Source organism: Delphinapterus leucas, chromosome 16 (assembly GCF_059928025.1).
Source record: "Delphinapterus leucas isolate spDelLeu-1000000601 "Yukka" chromosome 16, BTC_Dleu_Yukka2, whole genome shotgun sequence".
In the NCBI taxonomy this organism is placed as follows: domain Eukaryota; kingdom Metazoa; phylum Chordata; class Mammalia; order Artiodactyla; family Monodontidae; genus Delphinapterus; species Delphinapterus leucas.
The window spans coordinates 40,020,740-40,046,851 of NC_143144.1; the positions used below are offsets into that span (position 1 = coordinate 40,020,740).

Consider the following 26,112-nt stretch of genomic DNA (forward strand, 5'->3'; position numbering starts at 1 on the left):
AGATGGCAAGGCTGAAGCCAAGGTTATTTAACAGAGTTTCAAGAGTACAGGAGCCAAGGAAAAGGTGAAGGGAACCAGGGCAGGATCCTGGGCAGCCACTGCAGATCTGCAGAGTCTCATAGCCACAAGCTCATGGAAGGGCCACCGGCATCCATCCCTGCAGCCCCCTGCTATGCATCTGAAAGGGCTGAGTGAAGGCCTGTGGTCCCACTCTGCAATGCTGACAGATCCTGCCTGATTTAGCCCTGAATTTATGCACGTGTAAAAGCTTGTTGATTTTTCTCTCTCCCCAGGGAACCAAATATAACTATAGAGTAATATGCTTGTTTAGACACTTCACAGAAGAATGACTAAGAAACATTTGGAAAATGTCCAACTTCTTAACAATCAAAGAAATGCCAAATGAAACAACACTGAGAAATCATTTCTCCCTATAAATGAACAAAGATAAACATGATAATATCTATTCCAGCAAGGATGCCATAAAACAGGCACAATGATACTGGACATGGGAATGGCACTCAGGAAAACAGGAAGGGCCCTAAAAATGCCCCGATCTTTGTACCCCAAATCGAACTGAAATCTACCTTAAAGAAATAATACACAATACAGAAAATTTTTCTTCCAATGATGTTTACTGCAATATTATTTATGTTATCGGAAAATGAAAAGCAAACTTAAAATCTAGAGGAATGATTAAGTAAATGATTGTATTTCCACACTAATCATCCATCCATGCATTCATTCAAAACAACATGTATTAACCATCTCCCACCTGACACACCTCTGTTCCATGCTGGAACCGTAAAGGTACGGGGACACTGTCCCTGCCCTCCAGGAGCTCCCAGCCCACTGCAAACTGGAGGCGGACACATCCACAAATAAAAGGGGCAGAACATTACAGGTGAGAAGACGGAGTCTGCACAAGAGAGGGAGTAGTCAACTCCACCTGGGAAGGGAGTACGGGGGCAGTCAATCAGGAGGAACTTCAAGGAGGAGGTTGTCCTTGAACTTATTCTTGGAGAATGAGGCTTATCTTGGTGGTCTGAGCCTGGAAGGAGGCAGGAACAGCATTGTAGGTGGAGGCCACACAAATGCTAGATTCCCCCAAACTCCTATGATGGTAGAATTTGCAGTTTGAGAAAATAGCATATTATGAGCGAAACAGGCTTAGAAGGACTAATTTTGCTAGTAAGCCCAAGGAGTCTTTATAAATATTTTATGTTCACTGATATCAGGCAATAAAATTGATATTGATGATGTTTCACACTGTATCTCAGCAGGTAAGACATAACTAATTTACATTCATTATCTCCAATTCCCTGGAAATATCATGGAAATGCTACTCTGCAATTTCAAAGAAATATTTATATATTTATTTGGTTTCGCTGCAAATAATATGCCACGTTTGTTTTCTGTATTTGGTTCTACGTCTGAATGCTCAGCAATTTTGGTTCCTAGTTGATCCCCTGTCCCAGGACTGCAGGAGCCAGTGACACAGCTCCCCTGTGAATTGACTGGCACCTAACAAAACCCCCCACAAGCAGGAGCTGCCGTTACTAGTCACATGGAGCCATGAACGCCAGACACTCATTCTAGATGAGCTACAGACAGCACACACACTGTCCTGTTGGAGCACAGCGCAAACCTGCCGGACGGCCAGTTGCTCAACTGAGGACACCAAGGCTCAGAGAGGGCAAGTGAGCGGTCCAAAGTCACGCAGCTAGTAAGTGGCACCTCTCTGAGTCTGTTGAACTCCAGGCTCCACATTCCAAGCCTGGAGTTCCCAAACTTTCATCTGCATCCAGATCACCTGGGTTCTTTTTCGAATGTAGATTCTGATTCAGGGGCCTGAGGTTCTACATCCCTGGCAAGCTCTCAGGTGATGCACATGCAGAGATCACTCTGAGTATGAAGGGTGAAACCACTGTATTATATTGTGCCCTCTTATAAATGAATAGGAAATAATGGTGAGAGATCAACAGCAAACTCAAAGCCAAATATCTCTAGGTTGAGAAGATGGTGTCTACTCACCAGTTGTAACTCCGGGAGAGCTCGTCCGAGCGTTAAATCCATGCTGGGCGCAGCAGAGGCCCAGTAAATATTTACAGGTCTTGGCTGAATCGGTGAAAAACATGTGCTTTTTCCCAGTGATGCTGCCTGTGATGATGAACTTCTTTCGCTGAGGGAAGCAAACACAGACTTTAATATATTGATCGTTCTTACCCATCCGTTGAAGCACAACTATCCAGAAAGTAGCCAAATGCTGGAGCCGTCAGTTGGATACCAATGTACTAGGCATCCGGAAGTGTGTGGATGTCTGACTATGGTCCAATATTTTTTCTTAGATTAAAGACAACCCCTCTTTTCATTTTTTCCTTAATTCGTAAATCAAATGTTTGTTTATTGGGCAACTGCTATCTGCCAAGGAGCGTGCCAGGTGAAAAGAATATGAAATGAGTTCAGTACAGGCTTGGCCCTCAGCAAGCAGTGCATTGTGAAAGGCCATTAAATACACCTATAGTTTGCATTGTCCAAACGCCCAGAACTTGAAGGCAAAATCTTGGCTTGCATCATTATAGAAATGATAAAAGCACATCTGTATGCGCATGTTTCGTGCTATTATGTGCCAGGCTCTGTGCTAAATCCTTTCTGTGTATTAATTCATTTCATCCTCAAAGCTATAGAATGAGGGAGGTCCCATCATTATCCTTATCCTACAGATGAGGAAGCAGATGGAGACTCCTCGGAATGCAGCAGGAACTGAGGTCACATCACCAAGAAACGCTTCCCTACATTTATACCTTCAAGGTCCATGCACAAAGTGATAATATTTGTACAGCTCACTGTGATAAACTGGAGAGGATTATCTATACGGGGTTATCTATATGGAGCTTCCTGGAAAAAACTCCGTACATTTTTGCAATATAAAATTCTAATAAGAACAATAAAATACAAAGTAATAGAGATTATATTAGATATGAATTTATATATAACTTCCAAATAATATCTCTATTCTAGATATTTCAGTAAGAACCTTGAGCTTGCTCCTATAAAGATAACTTTATAAATACAGGGTTTGTGCTTGAAAGGGCTCCCTGAAACTCCTGAACCTCTTTAATGCTGATTCCTTTTAATTCATGATAGTCACCATTCCTAAGAAACTCCATTCACGCAGTCAGATATTAACAAAAGACAGATAACTATTCATTGCTTTTCCTCTAACTCCTTTTTATCACTAACCTAATTTCAGACAATTTGAGCATTCTCTAAATACCCTTTTCTTATATTAATAAATGTAATGTTGAACCTATACTAATGTGAATGGATTCTGAATCCAATTGAACTATACTATACCTAGTATTTTTTTTGTATGATGTGTTTTCTCAAACATTCATAGATGCTGTCCTACTAGCCTTACTAATTCTTCCTTAGTATTCAAATTATAATAACGTCTAAATTCCGCTAGCTAATCATCTTATTCACACTTTTGCAAAGTTGAATATTTGCTTAGAATCCATCTACTTTTTCAGTATGCGTTGATATGTTTTCATACAGTCCTGACCACTCAGGTATTAAACATTTTAGATAAGTCATTTTTTAAAATTGAATAACTTGGGACTTCGGTGGCACAGTGGTTAAGAATCCACCTGCCAATGCAGGGGAAACGAGTTCAATCCCTGGTCTGGGAAGATCCCACGTGCTGCGGAGCCACTAAGCCTACGCGCCACAACTACTGAGCCTGCTCTCTAGGGCCCGTGAGCCACAACTACTGAAGCTCGCGCATCTAGAGCCCGTGCTCCGCAACAAGAGAAGCCACTGCAATGAGAGGCCCACGCACCGCAACGAAGAGTAGCTCCCATTGGCCACAAAAAGAGAAAGCCCGTGTGCAGCAGCAAAGACTCAACGCAGCCAAAAAAAAAAAAAAAAATTAAATAACTGTTCTTGAACAAATCTGAAAAAAGAGAATTGTTCACACACATGAGCTACTTCTTTCTTTGAGCTCATAAACTCTTGGCAAGGTCTCGTCCTTTTGGACCCCAGTGCCCTAAGGTGTCCCAGAGGGTGGAATTTCGATCTCATTTCTTGGCATGGAGCTGAAAATAGTCTTGACTGTAGCGGTTTGGATTTTTTTCCATTTTGATAACATCATTTAATGGGAAATTCATATCTGTAGGCCAACTTTCACACAGGCAAGCTGCTCTACGAATAAGATGATGTATAACTTGAATCCCAGGGTTTTCAGCGCAAACATGAAAAATGTATTTACATCCCTGCTGTTGCAGAACAAAAATACTTGGTGCTTCTGTAACATCATGTTTGTTTCTAAGCATGGTTTTACTATTTCAAATATTTCATCCCCAATAGTTTTATTGTTGCCGCTGTTTGTTCACAGGCTGGTTTCTTTGTTTGGTTTGATACATCTTTGCAGAATAATAAGATTCTTCCAGACACAAGCGGATGTGCCCTGAAGCTAAGGAAGTTGAAATCCCAGGCCTCTACTTGGGAAGGCCGTTTCCTGGGAGGGACCCAGCATATTTTCTTGTGTTCTTGTAAAACGTGGAAAGTAAGATGCTTTCTCTACAATCTGTTAAGACCACTGACTCTTCTTTCCACCGCAACTCAGTCTCACTTTTCTCACCATAGGTAACGTTGCATGGTGGGGAAGCAGATCTCACTAAGGAGAAGTTGAGATAGGGCTACATTTAGTGTAGATTTAGTGGGATTTATTTATGTGGTTTGCAGTCTCTTCTGCAGTAGTTTATTGCCAACCATCCCAGAATACTCCTTCTATTGGACCGACTCACCCAAAGTCTCAGCATAAAGATATAGGGCCAGTGGCCATGTGAAATTGACTGTGCCCTACAGTACCCAGCCCCAGAAGTATGCGGTGTCAGCACTGGAGGGGAACAAGGTTTAAAATACACAGAGCCACAATATCAAAAAAACAAACAACCCAATTAAAAAATGGGCAGAAGACCTAAATAGACATTTCACCAAAAAAGACATACAGATGGCCAAGAGGCACATGAAAGGATGCTCAACATCACTAATTATTAGAGAAATGCAAATCAAAACTACAATGAGGTATCGCCTCACACCAGTCAGAATGGCCATTATCAAAAAATCTACAAACAGTAAATGCTGGAGAGGGTGTGGTGAAAAGGGAACCCTCCTGCACTGTTGGTGGGAATGTAAATTGATACAGCCACTGTGGAGAACAGTATGGAGGTTCCTTAAAAAACTAAAACTAGAACTACCATATGACCCAGCAATCCCACTACTGGGCATATACCCTGAGAAAACCATAATTCAGAAGAGACATGTATCACAATGTTCATTGCAGCTCTATTTACCATAGCCAGGACATGGAAGCAACCTAAGTGTCCATCGACAGATGAATGGATAAAGAAGGTGTAGCATATACATACAATGGAATATTACTCAGCCATTAAAAGAAACGAAACTGAGTTATTTTTAGTGAGGTGGATGGACCTAGAGTCTGTATACAGAGTGAAGTAAGTCAGAAAGAGAAAAACAAATACCGTATGCTAACACATATATATGGAATCTAAGAGAAAAAAAAAATGGTACTGATGAACCTAGTGGCAGGGCAGGAAAAGAGACGTAGACTCAGAGAATGGACTTGAGGACACAGGTGGGGAGGGGGAAGCAGGGATGAAGTGAGAGTGGCATGGACATATATACACTACCAACTGTAAAATAGATAGCCAGTGGGAAGCAGCTGCATAGCACAGGGAGATCAGCTCCATGCTGTGCGACGACCTAGAGGGATGGGATAGGGAGGGTGGGAGAGAGGTTCAAGAGGGAGAGGATATGGGGATATACGTAGGCATACGGCTGATTCACTTTGTTGTACGACAGAAACTAACACAGCATTGTGAAGCAATTATACTCCAATAAAGATGCATATAAATAAATAAAATACACAGAGCCAAAGGCCAGTCTGAGGGACGTATTTTCAATTATCAGAAATGAAAACCTGTAATTTAATTCTCAAAAACACCTAATGAAGTGGAAGTTTTATCCTATCAGGGATATACTTTATAATTGTATATACTGCCTTGTAAGTACAGCACACAATTTTCTCTTTTTTTGATAGGAATCACACAATATGGAATGTATTTGATTTTCCTGTGTTGATAGCATTTAGAAACCTACAGAGGCACTTCAAAGAGCAAATATGTCTCTGCTGCAAAGCTGCATGTTTTATGCATCTCATCAACAATAAAAACAACTTTCAATCAGCCATGCTAGAAGAAAGACTACATTAGATTTCTCTTCTCTGTAGAGAAAATATTACAAAAGTAAGTATCATCCTATGGAAAAGTAATCAGAGGGTATGCCACCAAAAATTTGAAAGGAAAACAAAAGAATTATAGTGTTTATCAGGGAGTTCATCAAGAAGAATATTACTTTTTTTGCTTTTGTGGTTTTGCAGTAGTTGTTCAAGTTTTTTTTTTTTAATTCACAGGTTGTGGTGATTTCTTTTCTCATTCTAAATGAACATTCACTTTAAAATCTTGTTTGTGTGGGCTTCCCTGGTGGTGCAGTGGTTGAGAGTCCGCCTGCCGATGCAGGGGACACAGGTCCGTGCCCCCGTCCGGGAAGATCCCACATGCTGCGGAGCAACTGGGCCCGTGAGCCATGGCCGCTGAGCCTGTGCGTCCGGAGCCTGTGTTCCGCAACGGGAGAGGCCACAACAGTGAGAGGCCCACGTACCGCAAAAAAAAATAATAATCTTGTTTGTGTTTGGAACTTTGCGTCCTTGTTCTTGAAGAGAGCCCTACAAAGCCTGTATTCTCCAAGATTTCAGGCATTTCTCTCCAGACATTTTAACTACTGCTAATACCCAAGAACAGTTACTAACATGGGAAGGTTCATCATTACACAATGAATGCTTTCTCGACTGAATAATCTTCTGAATTGATGTCTCTGTCATAGATGGGCTGCCAATGCACCTACAAATCATATCTATTGAAAAATGGCATTTTCCTCTATTTCCTTTGCTACTTCTCTCCAGGCTGACAAAATACATGTCTGCAATTGTCTGGAGCGTTCCGGCTTCCACTATTAATTAAGCAAATTTGGAACCAGCTTCCTGAGCTCATTCTCGTATTGTTCATGGAGTTCCCATTTTGTGCTTGCAGAAGTGTGAAGAGTCCAAGTCATTTTCTGTGTTAAGACGCCTGGTTTGTGGCAAGCAGCTGGTGACGTTACTTCCCATGATGACTTTTCCATAAAAAAAAGGATATTTATGCTGAGGAAGAGACTGGTCATCAACATGAAAATTCTGATTAGTGACAAGGGTGTTTTTAAGCTACTAAGTTTGTTTTGTGAACCTGATGATATTCCAGCTTTAATCAAGAAATTGTCTATGGTCGTAGGGAAAATAAATATCTGTACAAATTAAACCAACTTAAATATAAAATACTTAAGGGGACTTAAATTTTATGGCTTCAAAAATTCTATTTTTCAAAATTACTTTGTAGGTTGTCTGCACGTCTACAAATGTTTTAAAAGAAATTACACTGAGAATTTTGAACAATTAAATATGAGATAAAGAAAATAGAAAGTAATATAATAGTATTGAATAAATTCAATAATTAAAATTCTTCAAATAATCTTTCAGTGGAATTAAAGTTATTTGAGTCATTAAATTTCTGAAAAGTTCACAAAAATAAATATCAATTACTTTTAGATAATGTCAAAAATATTTGGGAAAAAGTCAGTTTCCTGATATTATAAAGGCCACTTTAATAAAATTATGCTCAATTATTATTTATTTTTAGATGTAAGCTTTTTTTCTAAGGAAAAACAATACTTTATTATGAAATTCTATCAAGAATCACACTTTAACAATTACATCAACTTCAATAGCCAAGATGGGAGAAACACTAAGAAAATGAATAAAATCAATTATGTTCTGCTTAGGAAACTTTAACATTAGATAATGATAATGAAAACAAAAACCAAAGAATAGATAATGAAAAAAAATCTCGTTAGTAGGAAAACTTTTAAAACCACGAGAGAAAATTCAATAGAAAGAAAAACTAAAATGTTTCCTGAGCCACAAGTCAAAGAACTTCATGTTTTATAATGAAATCATTGCTGAAGTTATGGGATACTGACCCACAGGACAGGTGGGTAGATTAGCTACTGGAGCATTCTCTGCTATGGGTTCACACATAATGTTTTTGATGTCAAATTTATTGTAACTGAATTCAAGAAAATGGTGTTCAAATGTTATTTCAAACATTGTACATTTAATAAAGTTGTTGTTTTGTTTTGTTTTGTTTAAATGGCTGACAAAGGTTTGCACACCTGTAGTCCATGGGAGACAGGCCAGATGCCTCGGTACAATGTGTGCAAAGGGAAAATTAAAATACAAGGAAAATGTTTCAAAAGCATGCAGACTCCATTGCACCTACTATACACTCTCCTCCCCCATCTCCCACCTCCAACCTTGCTCTCAACATCAATAGATTCCCCAAATTAAAAGAACTTCACCCAGAGGGAAAGTGTAGTCCTTTAGGCCAATGGCTGCCCATGGGAGTGAGGGGGAACTAGGTGATGGATGGCAGAGAAGTAACGGCCTCGTGGGGACCCTCAAACCCCCTGGTAGACTCCTTCCAAATATGTAACAGTCATCAGAGTACAGGTTAGCTGACAGGCTGTGAGCGTATCTTCTTAGGAGAAGATCAACTGACCTATCGCTCTTTAAAGGGATAACAGATCAAAGAAAAATGAAGCATGGGTCATAACCAACTGAGTGACACTCACATAGGCCAAAATCTTTTCAATTTCTCTCCACTGAAACCGTGAAGTCACAATTCTGCTGTTGTTTCTCACTTCGTACACTATGACCCCCTTGGCACAGAGCCCCAAGGCCATCTCTCCTCCTGGCCTTGTCTTCTCTGGGAGAACTTGGTAAACCAGCACACCATATTCCGGGAGGTGCTGAGTCACCTGGAATGAGAAAAAGGTCAATTAAGAAGAGACAGGCACATTGGTCTAAAATAATGGATTTCAAACCATTCCATGAAGAAAACACCTTCACGTATGTTCTGAAAAAAAAGAGTAGGATTGCCAGATAAGCTTAGGAAACAATGAACTAAACAGATCTCCTTACTATAGAATTCCTCCGTACCTCTAATATGATAGTGTTTTTCTATTTTATTAACCCAAGGAATCCTTTCCTAATGAAGTACCTTAAGACACTTGGAACACAGTTACTATGAAAATGGTACAATAGAGTAAAAATATTCTGAACAAAGTTGTAGAATTCAGACTCTCTTGAATCATCTCAAAGTAAAGAATCCTTTTTCCCAAAGTCTACTGCAATACAATCTGGTACAACCCCTTCATTTTACAGATGGGAAAACTGAGGCCCAGGCACAGGAAGCAAACTTCCAAATGGTTAGCATCACTGTTAAAGCAACATGAGCCATGAACATCCTGCAGAGAAAATGACCAATCACTGGCACTTCTCACCATGTAGCAGTGCTTTGGTGGGGTCCCCACAGCACAAGATCTGTCTTCAGTTTACCAGTTTAGGAGATGGAATTTTGTCAGGGGCATGAGGGTCAATCAGAACTGGTAACTGCATCAGGCCAACCAAAGTCTTAAGAGGCCAGAGTATAAACCTAACACAAATGTTTTTATGTCTGAATGGTAATCATGTCTCTATTCTGGTCTCCACCGTCTTCTTCTTCACCTGGAAGACTCCAGTTTTTACCGAACGGTTGATGCACCTCAGCTCACAGCAGGGACATTTTGCTCCAGGCATTTGAAACCCTCTCAGAAGGGTTTCACTGGTGAGATCTGGTATCTCCTCTCTACCCCTGAGCGGAGGGCTCCATGTCCTGCCTAATCTCTCTCATCCCCAGGTGGGGTCACAAAAGTGAGGACAAATTATGGCTTTTGAGAGCTCCTTTCTCAAGCTCTTTGCTGACCTTTCTGCTTCTGCTGGTAAGTAATCTGTGCAGATAGGTTACACTGCCTACGAAGCCTACAGCTCTTCACATGATCTTGATTGCATTTCTGGACCCTGAGCCTCCCCGCTTTGTTTAACTTTGGAGAGACCCTCTCACTGTCACCATCATCATCCAAAACAATATTCGTTGGACATTGTGCTGAAGTGTCCAACGGCCAGACCAGGCACGTACTTAAAGTGTGACAGAGCAGGACCATCCCAAAACAATTCGGTAAATTCTTTTAAAGAATCTGATGTGAAACAGCAAAGGAAGCCATAAACAAGATGAAAAGACAACCCTCAGAACGGAAGAAAGTATTTGCAAATGAAGCATCTGACAAAGGATTAATCTCCAAAATTTGCAAGCAGCTCATGCAGCTCAATATCAAAAAAACAAACAGCCCAATCCAAAAATGGGCAGAAGACCTAAATAGACATTTCCCCAAAGAAGATATACAGATTGCCAACAAACACATGAAAGAATGCTCAACATCATTAATCATTAGGGACATGCAAATCAAAACTACAATGAGATATCATCTCACACCAGTCAGAATGGCCATCATCAAAAAATCTACAAACGATAAATGCTGGAGAGGGTGTGGATTTGAAAAGGGAACCCGCTTGCACTGCTGGTGGGAATGTGAATTGGTACAGCCACTATGGAGAACAGTATGGAGGTTCCTTAAAAAACTACACATAGAACTACCATATGACCCAGCAATTCCACTACTGGGCATATACCCTGAGAAAACCATAATTCAAAAAGAGTCATGTACCACAATGTTCATTGCAGCTCTATTTACAATAGCCAGGACATGGAAGCAACCTAAGTGTCCATCAACAGATGAATTGATAAAGAAGATGTGACACATATATACAATGGAATATTACTCAGCCATAAAAAGAAATGAGATTGAGTTATTTGTAGTGAGATGGATGGACCTAGAGTCTGTCATACAGAGTGAAGTAAGTCAGAAAGAGAAAAACAAATACCACATGCTAACACATATATATGGAATCTAAAAAACAAAAAAAAATGGCCATGAAGAACCTAGGGGCAAGATGAGAATAAAGACACAGACTTACTAGAGAATGGACTTGAGGATACGGGGAGGGCAAAGGGTAGGCTGGGACAAAGTGAGAGAGTGGCATGGACATATATACACTACCAAACATAAAATAGATAGCTAGTGGGAAGCAGCTGCATAGCACAGGGAGATCAGCTTCGTGCTTTGTGACCACCTAGAGGGGTCGGATAGGGAGGGTGGGAGGGAGGGAGATGCAAGAGGGAAGAGATATGGGGATACATGTATATGTATAACTGATTTACTTTGTTATAAAGCAGAAACTAACACACCATTGTAAAGCAATTATACTCCAATAAAGATGTTTTAAAAAAAAGAATTTGATGTGATAGTTCAAAAAGAAAATTAAACCATTAAAGTCGTCATCATCAGAATAGAGATGCCTTTGTTAGAGTTGCTTACATTTTTTTAATTGTTTAGTATTTATTTTAATTTTTAATTTTTTAATTATATAGAGAGGCATATGATACTGAAGTACTTGGAGCCACAAAATTCTTAAAATGGTAAAGTGCCATTCTGTAATGGAGCAGGACCCTATGGGGCCTTCCTGGGATAGACACACACACAGACCCCGCCATATCTTCCGCCTGCCTCTTGTTTGTAGAAAAACTTTAGCTTCCTAGTCCTTCCCCGAGTTCCAAAGAATAAATTTAATCAGACAAATGAGAAAACAAAGGAAAACAGTCAAGCAAGACAATTTAAGAAGAGCCGTTAAACAAAGTTAAGAATGTGTAATTCCCCCTCAAAGGCTATAGATAATATTCTGAGCCATATCCTTTGAGCTGTTTTGCAGATACTGAAACCCCCACCAGGAGGAAGAAATTAACTGTATGCTGACCACCACCAGCATGTAGACCCCCAGACTGGTTGGAACCAGAAGGTTGATGACGTTGACTCCCAATTACCTCACTGCCAACCAATCAAAAGAATGTCCATGAGTTGATCACACACCCCACAGCCCTCTCCCTCACCCTGCCTTTAAAAACCTTTCCCTGAAAGCCATCAGAGAGTTCGGGTCTTTTGAGCATGAGCTGCCCATTCTCCTTGTTTGGCACCTGCAATAAATGCTGCACTTTCATTCACCACAGCCAGGCGTCCGTAGATTGGCCTTACCGTGCACGGGTGAGAGGACTAAGTTCAGTTCAGTAACAATTCTAAACATTTCTCATGCATTTATTTCATTTAATCTTCACAGTAATCATAAGAGATAGGTGTAGCCTTGAAACTGGTAAGATCACATACAAATCAAATCTATTTAGTGCTTTCCATCAAAGACTAAAAAAGAAAGCTTAGAGATTACCATACTAAGCGAAGTAACTCAGACAGAGAAAGACAAATATTATACTATATCACTTACATGTGGAATCTAAAAAATAGTACAAATGGACTTATTTACAAAACAGAAACAAACTCACAGACATAGAAACAAACTTATGATTACCAAAGGGGAAAGCAGTGGGCGGTGGTGGGGGTAGATAAATTAGGACTATGGGATTAACAGATACACACTACTATATATAAAATAGAAAAACAGCAAAGATTGACTGTATAGCACAGGGAACTATATTCAATATCTTGTAATAATCTATAATGGAAAAGAATCAGAAAAAATATATATCAATATATGTATATAACTAAATCACTTTGCTGTACACCTGAAACTAACGCAATATTGTAAATCAACTATAGTTCGATTAAAAAACAAAGATACGCCCTACAAAATTTCCTGAATTTTTGCTTACGAGATGGTGGCTTCCTTTACAACCACTTGTCATCCTTCAACCAGAGGAAGGAGGGACACAGTGAGCCCAGCACACTAAGCCAGGGCCTGGGCAGAGGCGGGCCAGGCATCGTCTGCCTGCAGGAGCCTCTGCAGACCTGAGTCCTTAGTCTCTCTGCTGGTTCTATGGTCCTGTGGCCACTTTCCATCAGATGTGTGCTGATGGCTTTGAAGTCCCCACTTGTCTCTCGTCAAGGGAATGCTGCATCCCCTTAACAAGGAACGCGCATGAAGGCTGGATAATGGAAGACAGTGAGCGTCTTTCTGCCAGGGCTTCTCAAATGAGATGCTTGAGGGTTTACACTGTGCTAGGTGTTGCAGACAATTCCAAGTGACTGACCAAAAAAAATGGACAGACCTCACCTTGGCAGTTCTGCTTTCAAATGACTGTCTCTATCGAAGGCAAGAAAACACAGAATATTTCTACCTGCTTCAGGAGACTTTTGTACAAAGAAATGTATAAATCCTGGAGTTTCCTTTTGAAACTGATCCCCAGATCTAAAGGCCCCACCAGGCACATCACCCTAGGGAAGCTGGGGGGCCTCCTCCCGCGTGCCCCCGAGCTCTACCTGCACAGGCAGAGCGGCCATTCCCTCCTACCCTGAAGTAAAGTAACTGGTACTGTTTTTGTTCTCATTGGGCAGTTATCACAGTGTTGCATGCCTCTGGGTACCCATCTGTCCTCCCTACAAGACTTGGGACTCCCTGGGGGCAGGAAGCATGTCCTTTCTGTCTCTGTTTGCTACTGTGCTTGGTCCACTGCAGGTGTAAGTCGTGGAGTGAGCAAAAGCTATTTGTCGGAGGATCTGTGTGCCCACAAACATAAGGGACTGAAATATCACTGCTTTTGCTAAAGGGTCAAAGAAAGAGTAGACCATAGCTGCACCCATACGTACGGACCACACCACCTGTGCTGTGCTGAGAACGTTGCCCGGAAGGCTGCAAACTTGAAGTCTTCCAATGGCTTTGCTTTTGACTCGCACTTAAGTTTTTTACTTCAGTTGTCAGAAATATCTCTATGGGAAATGTGGTCTCCCCCCACTCACCGAATAGCGACTGTGCGCTCCAAGATTGAAGAAAGACCCTGCCATACCCACCCCAGCCCAATAGACCTTACCCATTTGGGGGGACCATTTCCAATGCCATCTGCTTCCAAAAGTCTCTCCTTGCCCCACAGGGCGATGGAGCTTCCTTCCTCCCAAAGGCTCAAGTCCCTTGGTCATACTTCCTTGTGGGTCTGAGCACATCCAGCCCCAGAGAAATCTCTGGAGGGGATTGCCAAATATGTGCCCTTGAACACCGATACACCCTCTCAAGAGTCCAAAGGCCTCACCCTCAAGAATTCCAGCTCCGCATCCTCTCCCCAGAGCGCAGGACTTAAACGGTGCAGCTCTGAGACTTCAGCTTGGACCCGGAGAGCCGTCATCCTCTCAATCAGACTTGCGGGGATGTAATCTTCAACTCGAAAGTAGGCTTTACTCTCTACCTGCTGGAAAGATGCAGAAGAAAAGAGGTGCCACCAAGACGCCTTCTATGGGAATCTGAGCAGGACAGAAGCCTGTCTGCTCCTTTAAAGTGCCCACTGGGATATCATTTTCTACCATATTAGAGATTGGGCCAAACCATATGACAGGAACAGAAGGGAGAGAGGAAAGAAGCCACCTGTTTTTGAGCCCCTTCTGTATGCCACATGGTGCCCAGACACATTAGCTCTTTCTATCCTCACGGGAATCCTGTGAGGACAGTATTATTATTGTCATTGCCAAGATGCACAAAATGAACAAGAAAGGAAGTCATTCAACAGGGCCAAGGTCACACCACTTGTAAGTGACAGAAAGAAGATTTCATCCCCCAAAGCCCTCACACATTCCACAATGCCACTCCACTTCCCAAAAGGCACAGCGAAACCATGGCCCTAAAGCTTTGTTTCTATGTATTCATTTAGTGCTTCTGTCTGCATGTGCTACCAGTACACTGTCCCCTCTCACAAGGGAGGTCTTGGCTGTGGCACCATCTCTCCACAAGGTGATCAAGAAGTTGTCCCATTAACAAGAGAAGATCTGACACCCACACCCTGCCCCAGGTCAGAGCCTACATCAAGTCTACTCTTCTAGGAACCTGGGGCTGCAGCCCACCAGGAGTTGCAGGAAGATCTTCATGACTCAGCATCACTTTGCTGTCTGATGCTAGGTTCCCTGGTACAGACTCCGGGGCAGAGAGAGGTAGGCAGCTGTTCTGGAGGCGTGGTCTCAGGGTTCACTGTAAGGAATGAGGAAAGTAGAGCTTGGCAGATGGAGAAGCTGACCCTTCCCTAGTGTTCCTGAATCAGCCCATCCTAGTCTCAGGAAGCCCCTCCCAGTCTAATCTTGAGCAAGACAGGTCCCCACAGCTGAGGACAACTGCCCATGAGGGAGGCAGCTGGAAGCCGAGAGCACCTGGCCTTCTTGGGGCTGGGATTGGGCAAGTCGGTCTGATGAGGGGGTCTGAAGGGAACAGCACAGCATCCACTACATCCCATGCCCCTGGTGTGGTACAGGAGTCCCCATGTAGCTGTGGACTGAGAACCCTCCAGCCGAGAGCTGGCCCATGCCAGTTCTGAGCTCAGCTCAGAGACGCAAAGGGAAAGAAATTGCTCAGCAATCCAGTGCATAAAAAAGCATTCAGAATGCTATCAGAGTGGCCAAAATCCAGAACACTGACAACACCAAATGCTGACAAAGATGTGGAGTAACAGGAACTTGCATTCATTACTGGTGGGAATGCACGATGGTTCAGCCACTTTTGGAAGACAGTTCTTCAATTTCTTATGAAACTAAACACACTTTTACCATATGATCCAGCAATCGTGCTCCTTGGTATGTACCCAAAGGAGTTGGAAATGTACGTCCACACTGAAACCTGCACGTGGATGTTTACAGCAGCTTTATTCATAGTTGCCAAAACTTGGGATCAAAAGAGGTCCGTCAGTAGGTGAATGAATAAATAAACTCTGGTACATGCAGACAATGGAATATTACTCAGCACTAAAAGGAACTGAGCTATCAAGTTGAAAAGACATGGAGGAAACATAAATACATATCATTAAGTGAAATAAGCCATTTTGAAAAGGCTGGATGATTCTGACCTTATGACATTCTGGAAAAGGCAACACTATGGAGACAATAAGAAGATTGGTGGTCGCCAGGGGTTGGGTGGAGAAAGAGACGAATAGGTGGAGCACAGAGGATTTTTAAGGCAGTGAAACTACTCTGTATGATACTATGATAGTGGATATGTGTCATTATAAATTTGTCCAAACCCACAGAAGGTAAAACACCAAGAGCAAACCCTAGTAGTAACTATGAACTCTGGGGGATAACAATATGTCCACGTGGGTTCACCAGTTGCAGCAAATGTACCACCCTGGTGGAGGACGTTGATTGTGGGGGAAGCTACGTATGTGGAGGCAAAAGGGTATATAGGAAATCTCTGCACTTGCCACTCAATTTTGCTTTGAAACTCAAACTGCTCTAAAACAAGTCTACGAAGCTTTTTTGTAAGTATGTAGGACCTTTGACCCAGCATCGCATTGCTAGGACTATGTCCTAGAGAAGTCAGCCTGAAACTAAAAGAACTCCAGCACAAACATTTATTTCTATGTCATTTAGGTTAAAAAGAAAGATCAGAAGCAACTGGAACAATAATAATCGTAGTTATTACCACTCACACGGCGCCTCTAGGTGATGCCCACCAGTGAGAGGACAAATAAGTAAACAAAGGTCCAGCCCTGCTGAGGCATACCGCATGGCTATCCCAAAAGCTCATTAGGAAAGCCAGGGGAAGACATACCAAGGAGTGAGAAAGCAGAATGCAAATCGAATGTGGCAACGTTTACAACTGCATAAAATCCCTGCGTGTGGTCAAAGGCTGGAAGAGAATGCACCCAGAGGAAAGTTGTTCTACTGTAATGATGTGATTAAGGAGATTTATTTTTGTACCAAATTGTCTTTGTCTCCCTTTTTAAAATGCAAATGTAATCATGTTACTTCCTGCTTAGAATTCATCAGTGGCTCCCAATCTTTCACTACAGTGGTTTCTAAACCGTGGGTTTTTTTTTTCCAGCACCAGAACCATTTATCAAACAAAATATCCACCCCTTAGGAGGGCACACGAAGTTTCTCCTGGATCTGACTGGCAGTGCCACCCAGCCTCGCAGCCCGGTAGCTAAGGCTGCCGTCAAATCCCTGCAGAGCTGGACGGGCCAGCCTCCTCCTCCTGCCCACTCAGTGACCCAGACACAGGGAGGGGCTCTCCCCTCTGAGACCCCCTAATGCCCTTTGATGTGCCCACCGCAGTGCCTGGCACATAGTGAAACGAGGCCCTAGAAATGAGTCCTGGCTGTGCTTTCACTAGCTTACCTAACCTCACAGAGGTGCAATTCTTCTATAATGCAGATAGAAATAACACCAGCTTTGCAGGGTTGACACGGGCTTAGATGATGCAAGCATGGAGGAGGCCCTCCATAAATTAGGGCTGAGCGAATGGCTGCACAAATGAATGAGTGTGTGTAATCTGTTGCCTTTATACACACACACACACACACACACACACACATACACAGAGAGAGAGAGAGAGAGAGAGAGAGAGAGAGAAAGGGAAAAAGTCTGCCTTTGGAGGCCACACAGGGGCAGCAGAGAATATCTTGGAACCACACTGGTCCCCAGAGCAGCTGGAGAGGTTGAGGATAGGCAGGATCTGGGGAAGAAGCTGGAGGTGAAGGATGAGATTGGGCTGAGGCAGCAGCTAGGTGAGGCCAGTCAGAAACGGGGCAGGCCAAAGGCGCAGGGGGTTGCCAGAACTGGGCGCCTAGAGTCAGGTCTGGGCCCCTGCAGCCTCGGGGCAAGTGATCCCATAAGTAAAGTCTGGGCCTGCGTGTTCCCAGCTGCCTTCAGTGGACCTGGCCCACAGTTTCCACCAGCTATCAGCCCTAGAGTTAGGGTCTCGGGTTAAACATCGTGTCTGAATCCATAGACTGAAAGGTAGTCTTTGTTTTGTTTTACAGCAGAGCACCCCTGATTCTGGGGTAGGGGAAGGGAAGCTTGCAAACAGCAGTTGCTACATGCCGGGCCTCATACATACGTCACCACCTTCCACCCTTACAGCAGCTTTGACCTACTACTATTTCCATTTTGCAGGTGAAAAGGCCGAGACTCAGAGAGACAACGTGCCCAAGGCCACTTAGCTACTTAACAAGAGAGTCAGGGCTTGGACCTGGTTTCTGTCTGACCCCAAAACTCAGGCCCACTCCTTTGCTCCACAGAGCCTACTAAGGGCAGCCCAACGTTCTGCCCCTGGAGGCCACCCTCCCTACCCCCCCAGTCTGCACCCCGCCCGTCCAAATGAGCCGCACACAGGTCTGGACAAGATACTGCTGCTAGGACGGTGACTGATTCACCGGCGCACCCCTGGCTGACAGCACCATCCATGAGCCTGGGCCCCTCTCCTCCCAAGACCCCCCTCCCCCCAAGTGCCAGTACAAGGGCAGGAGGGAGCTGGCCTAGGCATGCTTAGGACCCCAGCTCTGGGGACTGAGGAGACAGGAAGGAGCTCCAGTGTAAGCAGTGACAGGCCTGGAGGCTTGTCAAAGGGGCAGGGAGGGGTTCCGGGGGCCAGGCCAGCCCTGGGAGACTGCCCACCCAGGCCAGGGGGGAGGGTGGTGCCAGGAGGAGAAAGCGAAGTCTCAGTCCTTGTGGACTGAAGTGGGAGCAGGGAAGGGAGGGTCAGAAGGACAGGGTGTTGGGAACTGAGCTACGTTTCCCTGACAAGCAAGCTGCTGACTCCCCTGATGGATGACTTTTATCCACAGTATTATCCAGCCAGGAGCCTGTACTCCATTCGTCCACCCACTCCTTAGAACAATACTCTTGAGCAAACTGCCTGTGTTTGAGACACTGCTTTGGTGCTGGGGAAATGGCAGAACAAAACACACAAAACCTTTACCCTCTGGTGGATCCCATTCTAATGGAGAGACCTACAGTAAGGCTGATGAGGAAATGGATACACCATGCTGGGTGGTGAAAAATGCGAGGGGATGCAGAAGGACTTAGAAGGCTCCAGACATGGCGGCACCTTCTGAAGATGTGCTAGGAGGAAAGCAAGATGATACTGGTGTAGTCTGAAACGTATTTTTCAAACTGCAACCTGCAATCCATTAGTGAGCTGTGAAATCAATCTTGTGGTTCATAGCCTGCATTTATAAATTAACTAGAATAGAATAGGAAATACCAATGTGTATCACATATAGAAAGGGTGCATCTGATTTCCTAAACTTTTGCCTCAGTTCTGTTACATGGACACATGTGTACAGGTTGGGTGGTAATGGCTGTCATTTTTTTTATCAGGGGTTATGGCACAAACCATTTGAAAGCCAGTGATTATAAGAACGCGGTAAATTAGTAAATTACTGTTTTTAGGCAAGACCTTAGATTAGAACTACATTACAATGTATAAACTTGACCTTTGTTGACCTTTGTACCCCCCAGAGTCTAGCAAAGAACACTTGATGGTTGTTTGTTGGATGAAAGGATGGATGAATGAATGGAGGGATGCAGTTTACCCCAATCTCAGCAGTTGATAGGTGCTAAAAACACAGGCTCAGTCTTCACATTTCTAACTGTTTCCCCCGTCCCATAATTGCTTCTCCAGTGACCCCACCCAAGGGACCCCAGTCTCTACCCCTACCTCCTCTGGGTAACTTCCAAACTCAGCCTGCAGGGCGAGGACCCCCAGCTGCAGCAGCATCTCGTCATTGCAGTACAGCTTCTCCTCCAGGATGTCTCTCCGAAGCTGCAGGTAAAATTGGTGCCTTGTCCAACTGTGCCTGGGAAAGAGATGCAGGAATAAAGGTCACTGGAATGCTGAGGGCGAGGGAGACCACTAAAGCCTGGGAGGCAGAAAAAGGAGAGAAGATGAGATACAAGTCAATAGAACCCAGAGGGCAATGCCAGTAAGACAAAGGCGGTCTCCTTTATCCACACCATGCTTCCTGTTACTCATTGAGGTCTGCTCTGTGCCAGTCATTTCCCACAACCATGGAGATGTTTGTTCCTGTGGTTCAAGTGAGAAAACTGGTGTTCAGTGAGATGGTGTTTCTAGTAAGCAAAGGAATAGAGACAGTGATCCAACCCCAAACCGGTGACCCTTTCCTCGAACCCTCATCACTGGGCTGCTGGGAGGCGGGGCATGTTGGGGTCAGGGGAGAGAGAACTTGACCTTGACTAGCATATGTTTGAAACAAAAGGGTAAGCTCTCATTTTGACCAGGGCCTGTCCCCGAATACTGACTTTTCCCCCTTTTCTGTCATATTGGAATCCAATCCACAGAAGACCGGCCACAGTAAACGTTGTTATTTATACGCACTTTAGTTTGCCAAGCACTTGCCTGCCCATCATCTCTAACGTCAGCCTGGATGTACATAAACACCTTAAGGAACAGACAAAGAAGCTTGCAGCACTCACTGGAGCAGTCCACAGTGACTGACAAAGAACTTTATTCTCAGGAAGAGCGTGAAGGTATCCGGGGAGCTCTTCTTCTGGGGCTGCTCACTCCAGCCTTCGGGGGCTATTTTGCACACCCTGGTTTCAGCGTCCAGGAAAAAGAACTCTTTGCCTGAAATGGAAGTAGAGAGTATTTAGAGGGAAAAGCAGTCGGTGAGGCACCACCCCTCAGACTCACAGCCCTGAGCTCTGCCCGGAGGGTCAGACAAGAGCCGACTGAGTACAGGAGAGAACAGGAAGCAAGTCATCTGGATAGCTAGTACCACAGGACCTTTGTTGGGTCCATGAGAGGCCAAGAACAGGGGATAAAGAGGAGAGTGTCAAGGAAGAGAAACTCAGCACCCAGAGGAGAAAATATGATTATTTATCTTAGAGGAGATATCACTTAACATCTGCCTCCCAGCTACCATCTTATGGAAATAAAATTAAAAAACAAAGAACTGAGTATATATTCCATTTCTGCCATGGGCCAGGTGCATCAGCTGGACCATGCCCACATCTCTCCAGCCAGAGTGTTATGGACTGAATGTTTGTATCCCCCAAATTCATATATTGAAACCCTACCCCCTGCAGGTGTGATGCTATTTGTAGGTGGGGCCTTTGGGAAGTAATTAGGTTTAGATGAGGTCATGAGGGTGGGACCCCCATCATAGGATTAGTGTAATAAGAAGAGGAAGAGACCGGAGCTGGCTCTCTCTGCTATGTGCGGACACAGTGAGGAGGTGGCCATCTGCAAGCCAAGAGGAGGGCCCTCACCAAGAACATGACCATGCTCGAAGCCTGATCCTGGATTTCCCAGCCTCCAGCACTCTGAGAAATAAATGTGTGTTGTTTAAGCTACTCAGTCTACAGCATTTTGTTATAACCTGAGATGACTAAGACATGGCATAAGTGGAGTCACCTTTGTCTTTTGACCTGAATGTTGCCACCTTGAAAACTCCACCAACCCAACCTCAGGACTTCAACTGCAGTTAAGTTTGTCTTCTAGCACCTCTGGGAGGGAGGCTGAATCAGCTCCAGCCACTGGAGGCCCCACCTCGACCCCCTGCTCTCCTCAAGGCAAAGCTTGACCCTCACCACCAATCCTGGGTGCCCTTGGCCACTCCCCCTGAACCCCTGCAGGTCTGCCCCAGCCCTGCTCTGCCCCATGCCCTTCTCCACACTCCGCCCTCACCACGCAGCGTCCAGACCTCTGCCCGCTGTGTCCTCGGCCCTGGCTGCTGAACCTGACTCCCCACACCAATTCACCCTTCCCTTTGGGTCACGTCTTCCCAAGGGATGGGCAGGTCCCCATTACAGTTTGGCTGGCAGACCCTCCCAAATGGGTTTATGTCCAAACCCCTGACTGTCACTCTTGAGTGATTTACCCAGGAGGCTCCAGCTGAGTAGGTCTAGGATGTCCACATGGAAGGGGTCCAGGGGTGGGCAGCTGACTGGGAGGGAAAGTAGGGGAGAAGCCTTAAGGTTTTTCTCCCAGAGCAAGCGCACTGGTTTTATTAAGGCTGCATGTTACAGATCAATAAAAATGTTTCCTGCAGGTTCTTCTATTCACACTTGAGGAAAGGCTGAGCAAACATCAACCGACAACATCGAAGCATATAATGTTGCTCTTACTTGGGAGAGGGATTTTTCAGAGGTCTGCTGAGAACTATGGGAGGTAAGGTCCGCCCTCTACCCACCATGGCACACTGAGTGATCCTACCGCAAGCTGATAAGCTTCTCCCACTGGGGATGGGAGAACAGAGGAACACGGAGATCATGACACCTAGCAAGGTGGGTTGGTGGAGCAGGGTTTAACCTGAAGGCCTGTGTGATCCCAGCTCAGCCTGCTTCCCATCACTCCACACAGTGGTTAAAGAGCGTCCACTACAACGAAGGGATCTTTGCGGTAGATGGAAATAAAGACTCCCTTTAACAAAAAGGCAGAGCTGGGAAGGTGTAAAAACCCTTTCCTTCTGGATCTTCAGAAGGGGTTCTTAACTTAGGCTCCTGGGGTGGGTGTGCTGATTTCCCATTAGTCCTGGATGATTAGATGGACTCATTTTTATTTTTATTGTGGTAAAATACACACAACATAAAATTGACCGTCTTAGGGCTTCCCTGGTGGCGCAGTGGTTGAGAGTCCGCCTGCCGATGCAGGGGACACGGGTTCGTGCCCCGGTCCGGGAAGATCCCACATGCCGCGGAGCGGCTGGGCCCGTGAGCCATGGCTGCTGAGCCTGCGCGTCCGGAACCTGTGCTCCGCAGCGGGAGAGGCCACAACAGTGAGAGGCCCGCGTACCGCAAAAAAAAAAAAAAAATTGACCGTCTTAACCACAGTTAAGTATATAGTTCAGGAGAATTAGGTACATTCGCACTGTTGTGCAAACCCATCACCACATCCATCTCCAGAACTTTTTCATCTTGTAAAACTGCAGCTCTATCTGTACCCATGAAGCAATAACTCCCATTTCCTCCTCCACCCAGACCCTGGCAACCACCGTTCTACTTTGTGTCCCTACGAATTTGACTGCTCTAGGTACCTTACATAAGTGGAATCATACGATATCTGCCTTTTTGTAACTGGTTTATTTCACTCGGCATAATGTCCTCGAGGCTCATCTATGTTGTAGCCTCTGTGTGTCATCTAGCCATCTATGTGTCAGAATTCCCTTCCTCTTTAAGGCTGAATAATCTTCCATTGTACGTATATACCACATTTTACTCGTCTATTCATCCGTCAGTGGATACTTGCGTTGCTTCCACATTTTAGCTACTGTGAATGATGCTGCTATGAACATGGGAATACCAATATCTCTGAGAGATGCTGCTTTCAATTATTTTGGGTATGTATGTCAATGTGGAATTGCTGGATCATAGGGTAAATCGGTAATTTTTTGAGGAACTGCCATATTGTTTTCCATAGTGGCTGCACCATTTTGCATTCCCACCTAGACAAAAATGTTTCTCACATTTGCTTGTCTAACCTCAAGGCACTGAGATTGGTCAACCAGACCCAGCAAATCACAGAAGATACAGCATCTTACAAGCATTGTTTCCTTACCATCCTCTGCACTTACTTGACAGTTTGCACATGAGGACTTGACATACTGACTAAGGTCTAGGCGTGCAAGGGGCAACGTCCCAGTCTCAAGCAGTTTTGTTAGAAGGAATAGCACTCAGGTACCTAGACAGCGGGGTTACCTGAGGCACCAGCCCAGCTGTGGGCTACCTGGGAGCCACTTACCTTTCATGTAAGCCAAGCCAAAGTAAGTGAGCTCCCCAAGGTTGGCAAAGGACGCAACAGCGCTGAAGACGGCTCCCACTGTCGACGTGATGTCACATCTCACCTCCAGGCACTGCCCGTTCAGCAGCATTACACAGAGGGCCCGGAGAGCCAAATAGGACTTCCCTTTTTTGGTCTGAAAACAAGAATGGTATAAATTGTAACAACAACTACAAGACATAGAGTCTTTACCATGGGCTAGCTATTGTGCTGAGCACTTTATATGTATTTTCTCATTTAACTGACAAACAACCCGAAGAGATAAGTACGCTTGTGATTCCTGTTCAGCAGAGGAGAAGCAAGGCTCACAGACAGTAAGGGACTTGCCCAGAGTTGCAGAGTTAGTAAAAGGCAGAACCAGACTCAAATCCGTGCTCTCTGCCAGCCTCTGCAGGGGCCAGGAAGGCTGGGGAGCCACATGTAACAGATCTCTCCCCTGCAGAAATCCTGGCTGCCCCTTGAGCTCTGCTTCTCGAGAGGACTGCCCAGGACCACAGTGGTGAAGCGTACACCCCCAGGAGTACTGGACAACCTGATACTGACCCCCAGGCCTTCACAGAGCACAGCAGAGAGAATTTGGGTGGGCACAGATCCAAGGAAGAGAGAGGGCTGGCGCTAAGGTGATTACTATGAACCGAGAAATTGATCAGCAGAGCCGCATCCAAAGATATGCCTTCTGTCACTTCACCCTGCTCAGACAAATTCCAGATTCATCGGCCTCTGTAGCCCCACCCTAACCACTGTTGCCTGGGCTCAACCGCCCAGAACAGCCCATCGTTCTGCCGCCACAAAGTCTTGTCTGCCTGAGTCTCTGCACATACTGCCCACTGCCTGGAATGCTCTTCCTCTCCCTCCCCACATGGCAAATTCCTATGAGTTTCCCAGATCAGGCTCAAGACCTTTTGTCTGTGGCCTGGAGGGTCAAGCCACCCTCTCCCTTCTCTGCTCCCCCGATGCTTTCTGCTCAGGGGCCCAGCCTCCCTAAGGACGGGGGCTGAGTATCCCCTGTGCCCCAAAGCCTAGACTGAGGCCTGGCCCAGACCTCCTCAGAATGTCCTCATTAAAAGACAGTCATGGGTGGACACTACAGCTGGCTTTAGTGCCATTGAGACCATGCCTGCCACCACACCATGACCTTCCTACACCCAGGGGCAGCCCCACACCCCAGGGGCCAGGGCAGGTCTGAGGACCCTGTGGGAGGGAGAGCTCTCCCATGATCCCAGGCAGGGCTGACCATATGGCACACTCTTAGCCACCCTGGTTCCTGCCTGTCCTGCACACCTGTGTCCCCTGGGGCGGCTGTTTACCATATGTGCGCATGCTGGGGCAGGGAGGGTGTGGAAGGTGCTCTGAAGCACCCAGTGCTTCGGTTTAATGCTCTGCAGTTGCCCTCTTGAAATTTGTGATAATTGTATCCTTGAATGTGTGCTTTCTAAGTGATGTCCCATTGGAGCACACACAAGGAGCGTGGGTTCACAGTGATCCTGCCTCCCCACCTCTGGTAATGGGGTCTGGCTGCCAGCTCCTCTGTTCCCTGGTGCCCCAGGCCCCGTCCAGTCTCTGCCTCCCCCTCCCTACCCTGCAGCCTCTGCCACCTTCCACCCAGGGCAGCCCCCAGCTTATATATTCCACCATCCCTCCCGTCCTCCCCGGGGGACTGGTTCAGGAAGGGTCTCAGTCAGGCATCTCAGAGCAGGGCATGGCAGTGGCTGTGCCCACTCTGGGCCGACAGCACCACAGCTCTTTCCTTGGGCCCCAGGAGGGACAAGCCTGTCACTCACCCCCAGTCCAGGTCCGCCTGAGCTGGGGCAGCAGAGCCAAGGGAAGGGAAACTGGCTTTTCCTCCCCAGAAAACAGACAAATGCATAAATGCTAGAAAGCAAGCTCCACATGAAGAGGACTCTGCGTTGTTCATATCGGAGATCTAGGGTCTGGAGTAGTGCCTGGTACCTGCTAGCTGCTTCAAGGATATTTCCTGACTGAATGGGAAGAAGAAGACAGAGCTCGTCTGGAAGGACAGTCAGGACTCCATCAGAAGTCACAGAGGGTTCCTCTTAAAGGGGAAGAGGATGCTGAAGAAAGGACATGAAGTAGGAGTGTGACTTGGCAGGTGCCTGGAGGAGAGAGTGAGCCCCTCAGAGCTCAGTCAGCCTTGTGGCCTGCCCAGCTGGTCGCTTCCCTCGCCAACCTCCAGCCCTACCCAGTCGAACCCAGCAGTTACCACAATTGTTCCAGGCAGATACAAGATCACCGGGGCCTCTCCAGCCAGCAGGGCGAACTCCGGCCTGGAGAACTGAAGAAACACACAGAGTCACTCACAGTAGAGGAGAGAAATCAAAGTCAAGTTCCACGGAGCTGGACCCCCAGGTCCAGAAGTGGGCTTCTCCCATGGCCTCACTTCCCCCTGCCCACCAGCAGCAGTCCCTTGCCCAGAGCCAGCAGCAAGC

The 26,112-nt window shown here is 45.4% G+C and overlaps 1 protein-coding gene across 2 annotated transcripts in view; it reads right to left on the reverse strand.

Moving 5' to 3' along the window:
* The window catches only part of FRMPD2 (FERM and PDZ domain containing 2), a 75,686-nt gene that overhangs the window by 34,824 nt on the left and 14,750 nt on the right, over nucleotides 1-26,112 (reverse strand). The window contains exons 7-14 of one of the 2 annotated variants that reach the window (XM_089897799.1): nucleotides 25,887-25,958; nucleotides 23,627-23,801; nucleotides 20,362-20,512; nucleotides 19,586-19,724; nucleotides 14,199-14,351; nucleotides 8,806-8,991; nucleotides 2,035-2,182; nucleotides 299-307 (exon numbers count right to left, since the gene is read on the reverse strand). In XM_089897799.1, the coding sequence (XP_089753925.1) occupies nucleotides 299-307; nucleotides 2,035-2,182; nucleotides 8,806-8,991; nucleotides 14,199-14,351; nucleotides 19,586-19,724; nucleotides 20,362-20,512; nucleotides 23,627-23,801; nucleotides 25,887-25,958 (1,033 nt within the window). Of the gene's footprint in view, nucleotides 1-298; nucleotides 308-2,034; nucleotides 2,183-8,805; nucleotides 8,992-14,198; nucleotides 14,355-19,585; nucleotides 19,725-20,361; nucleotides 20,513-23,626; nucleotides 23,802-25,886; nucleotides 25,959-26,112 lie in introns of both variants that reach the window. The other variant, XM_089897800.1, reaches the window with a different exon arrangement.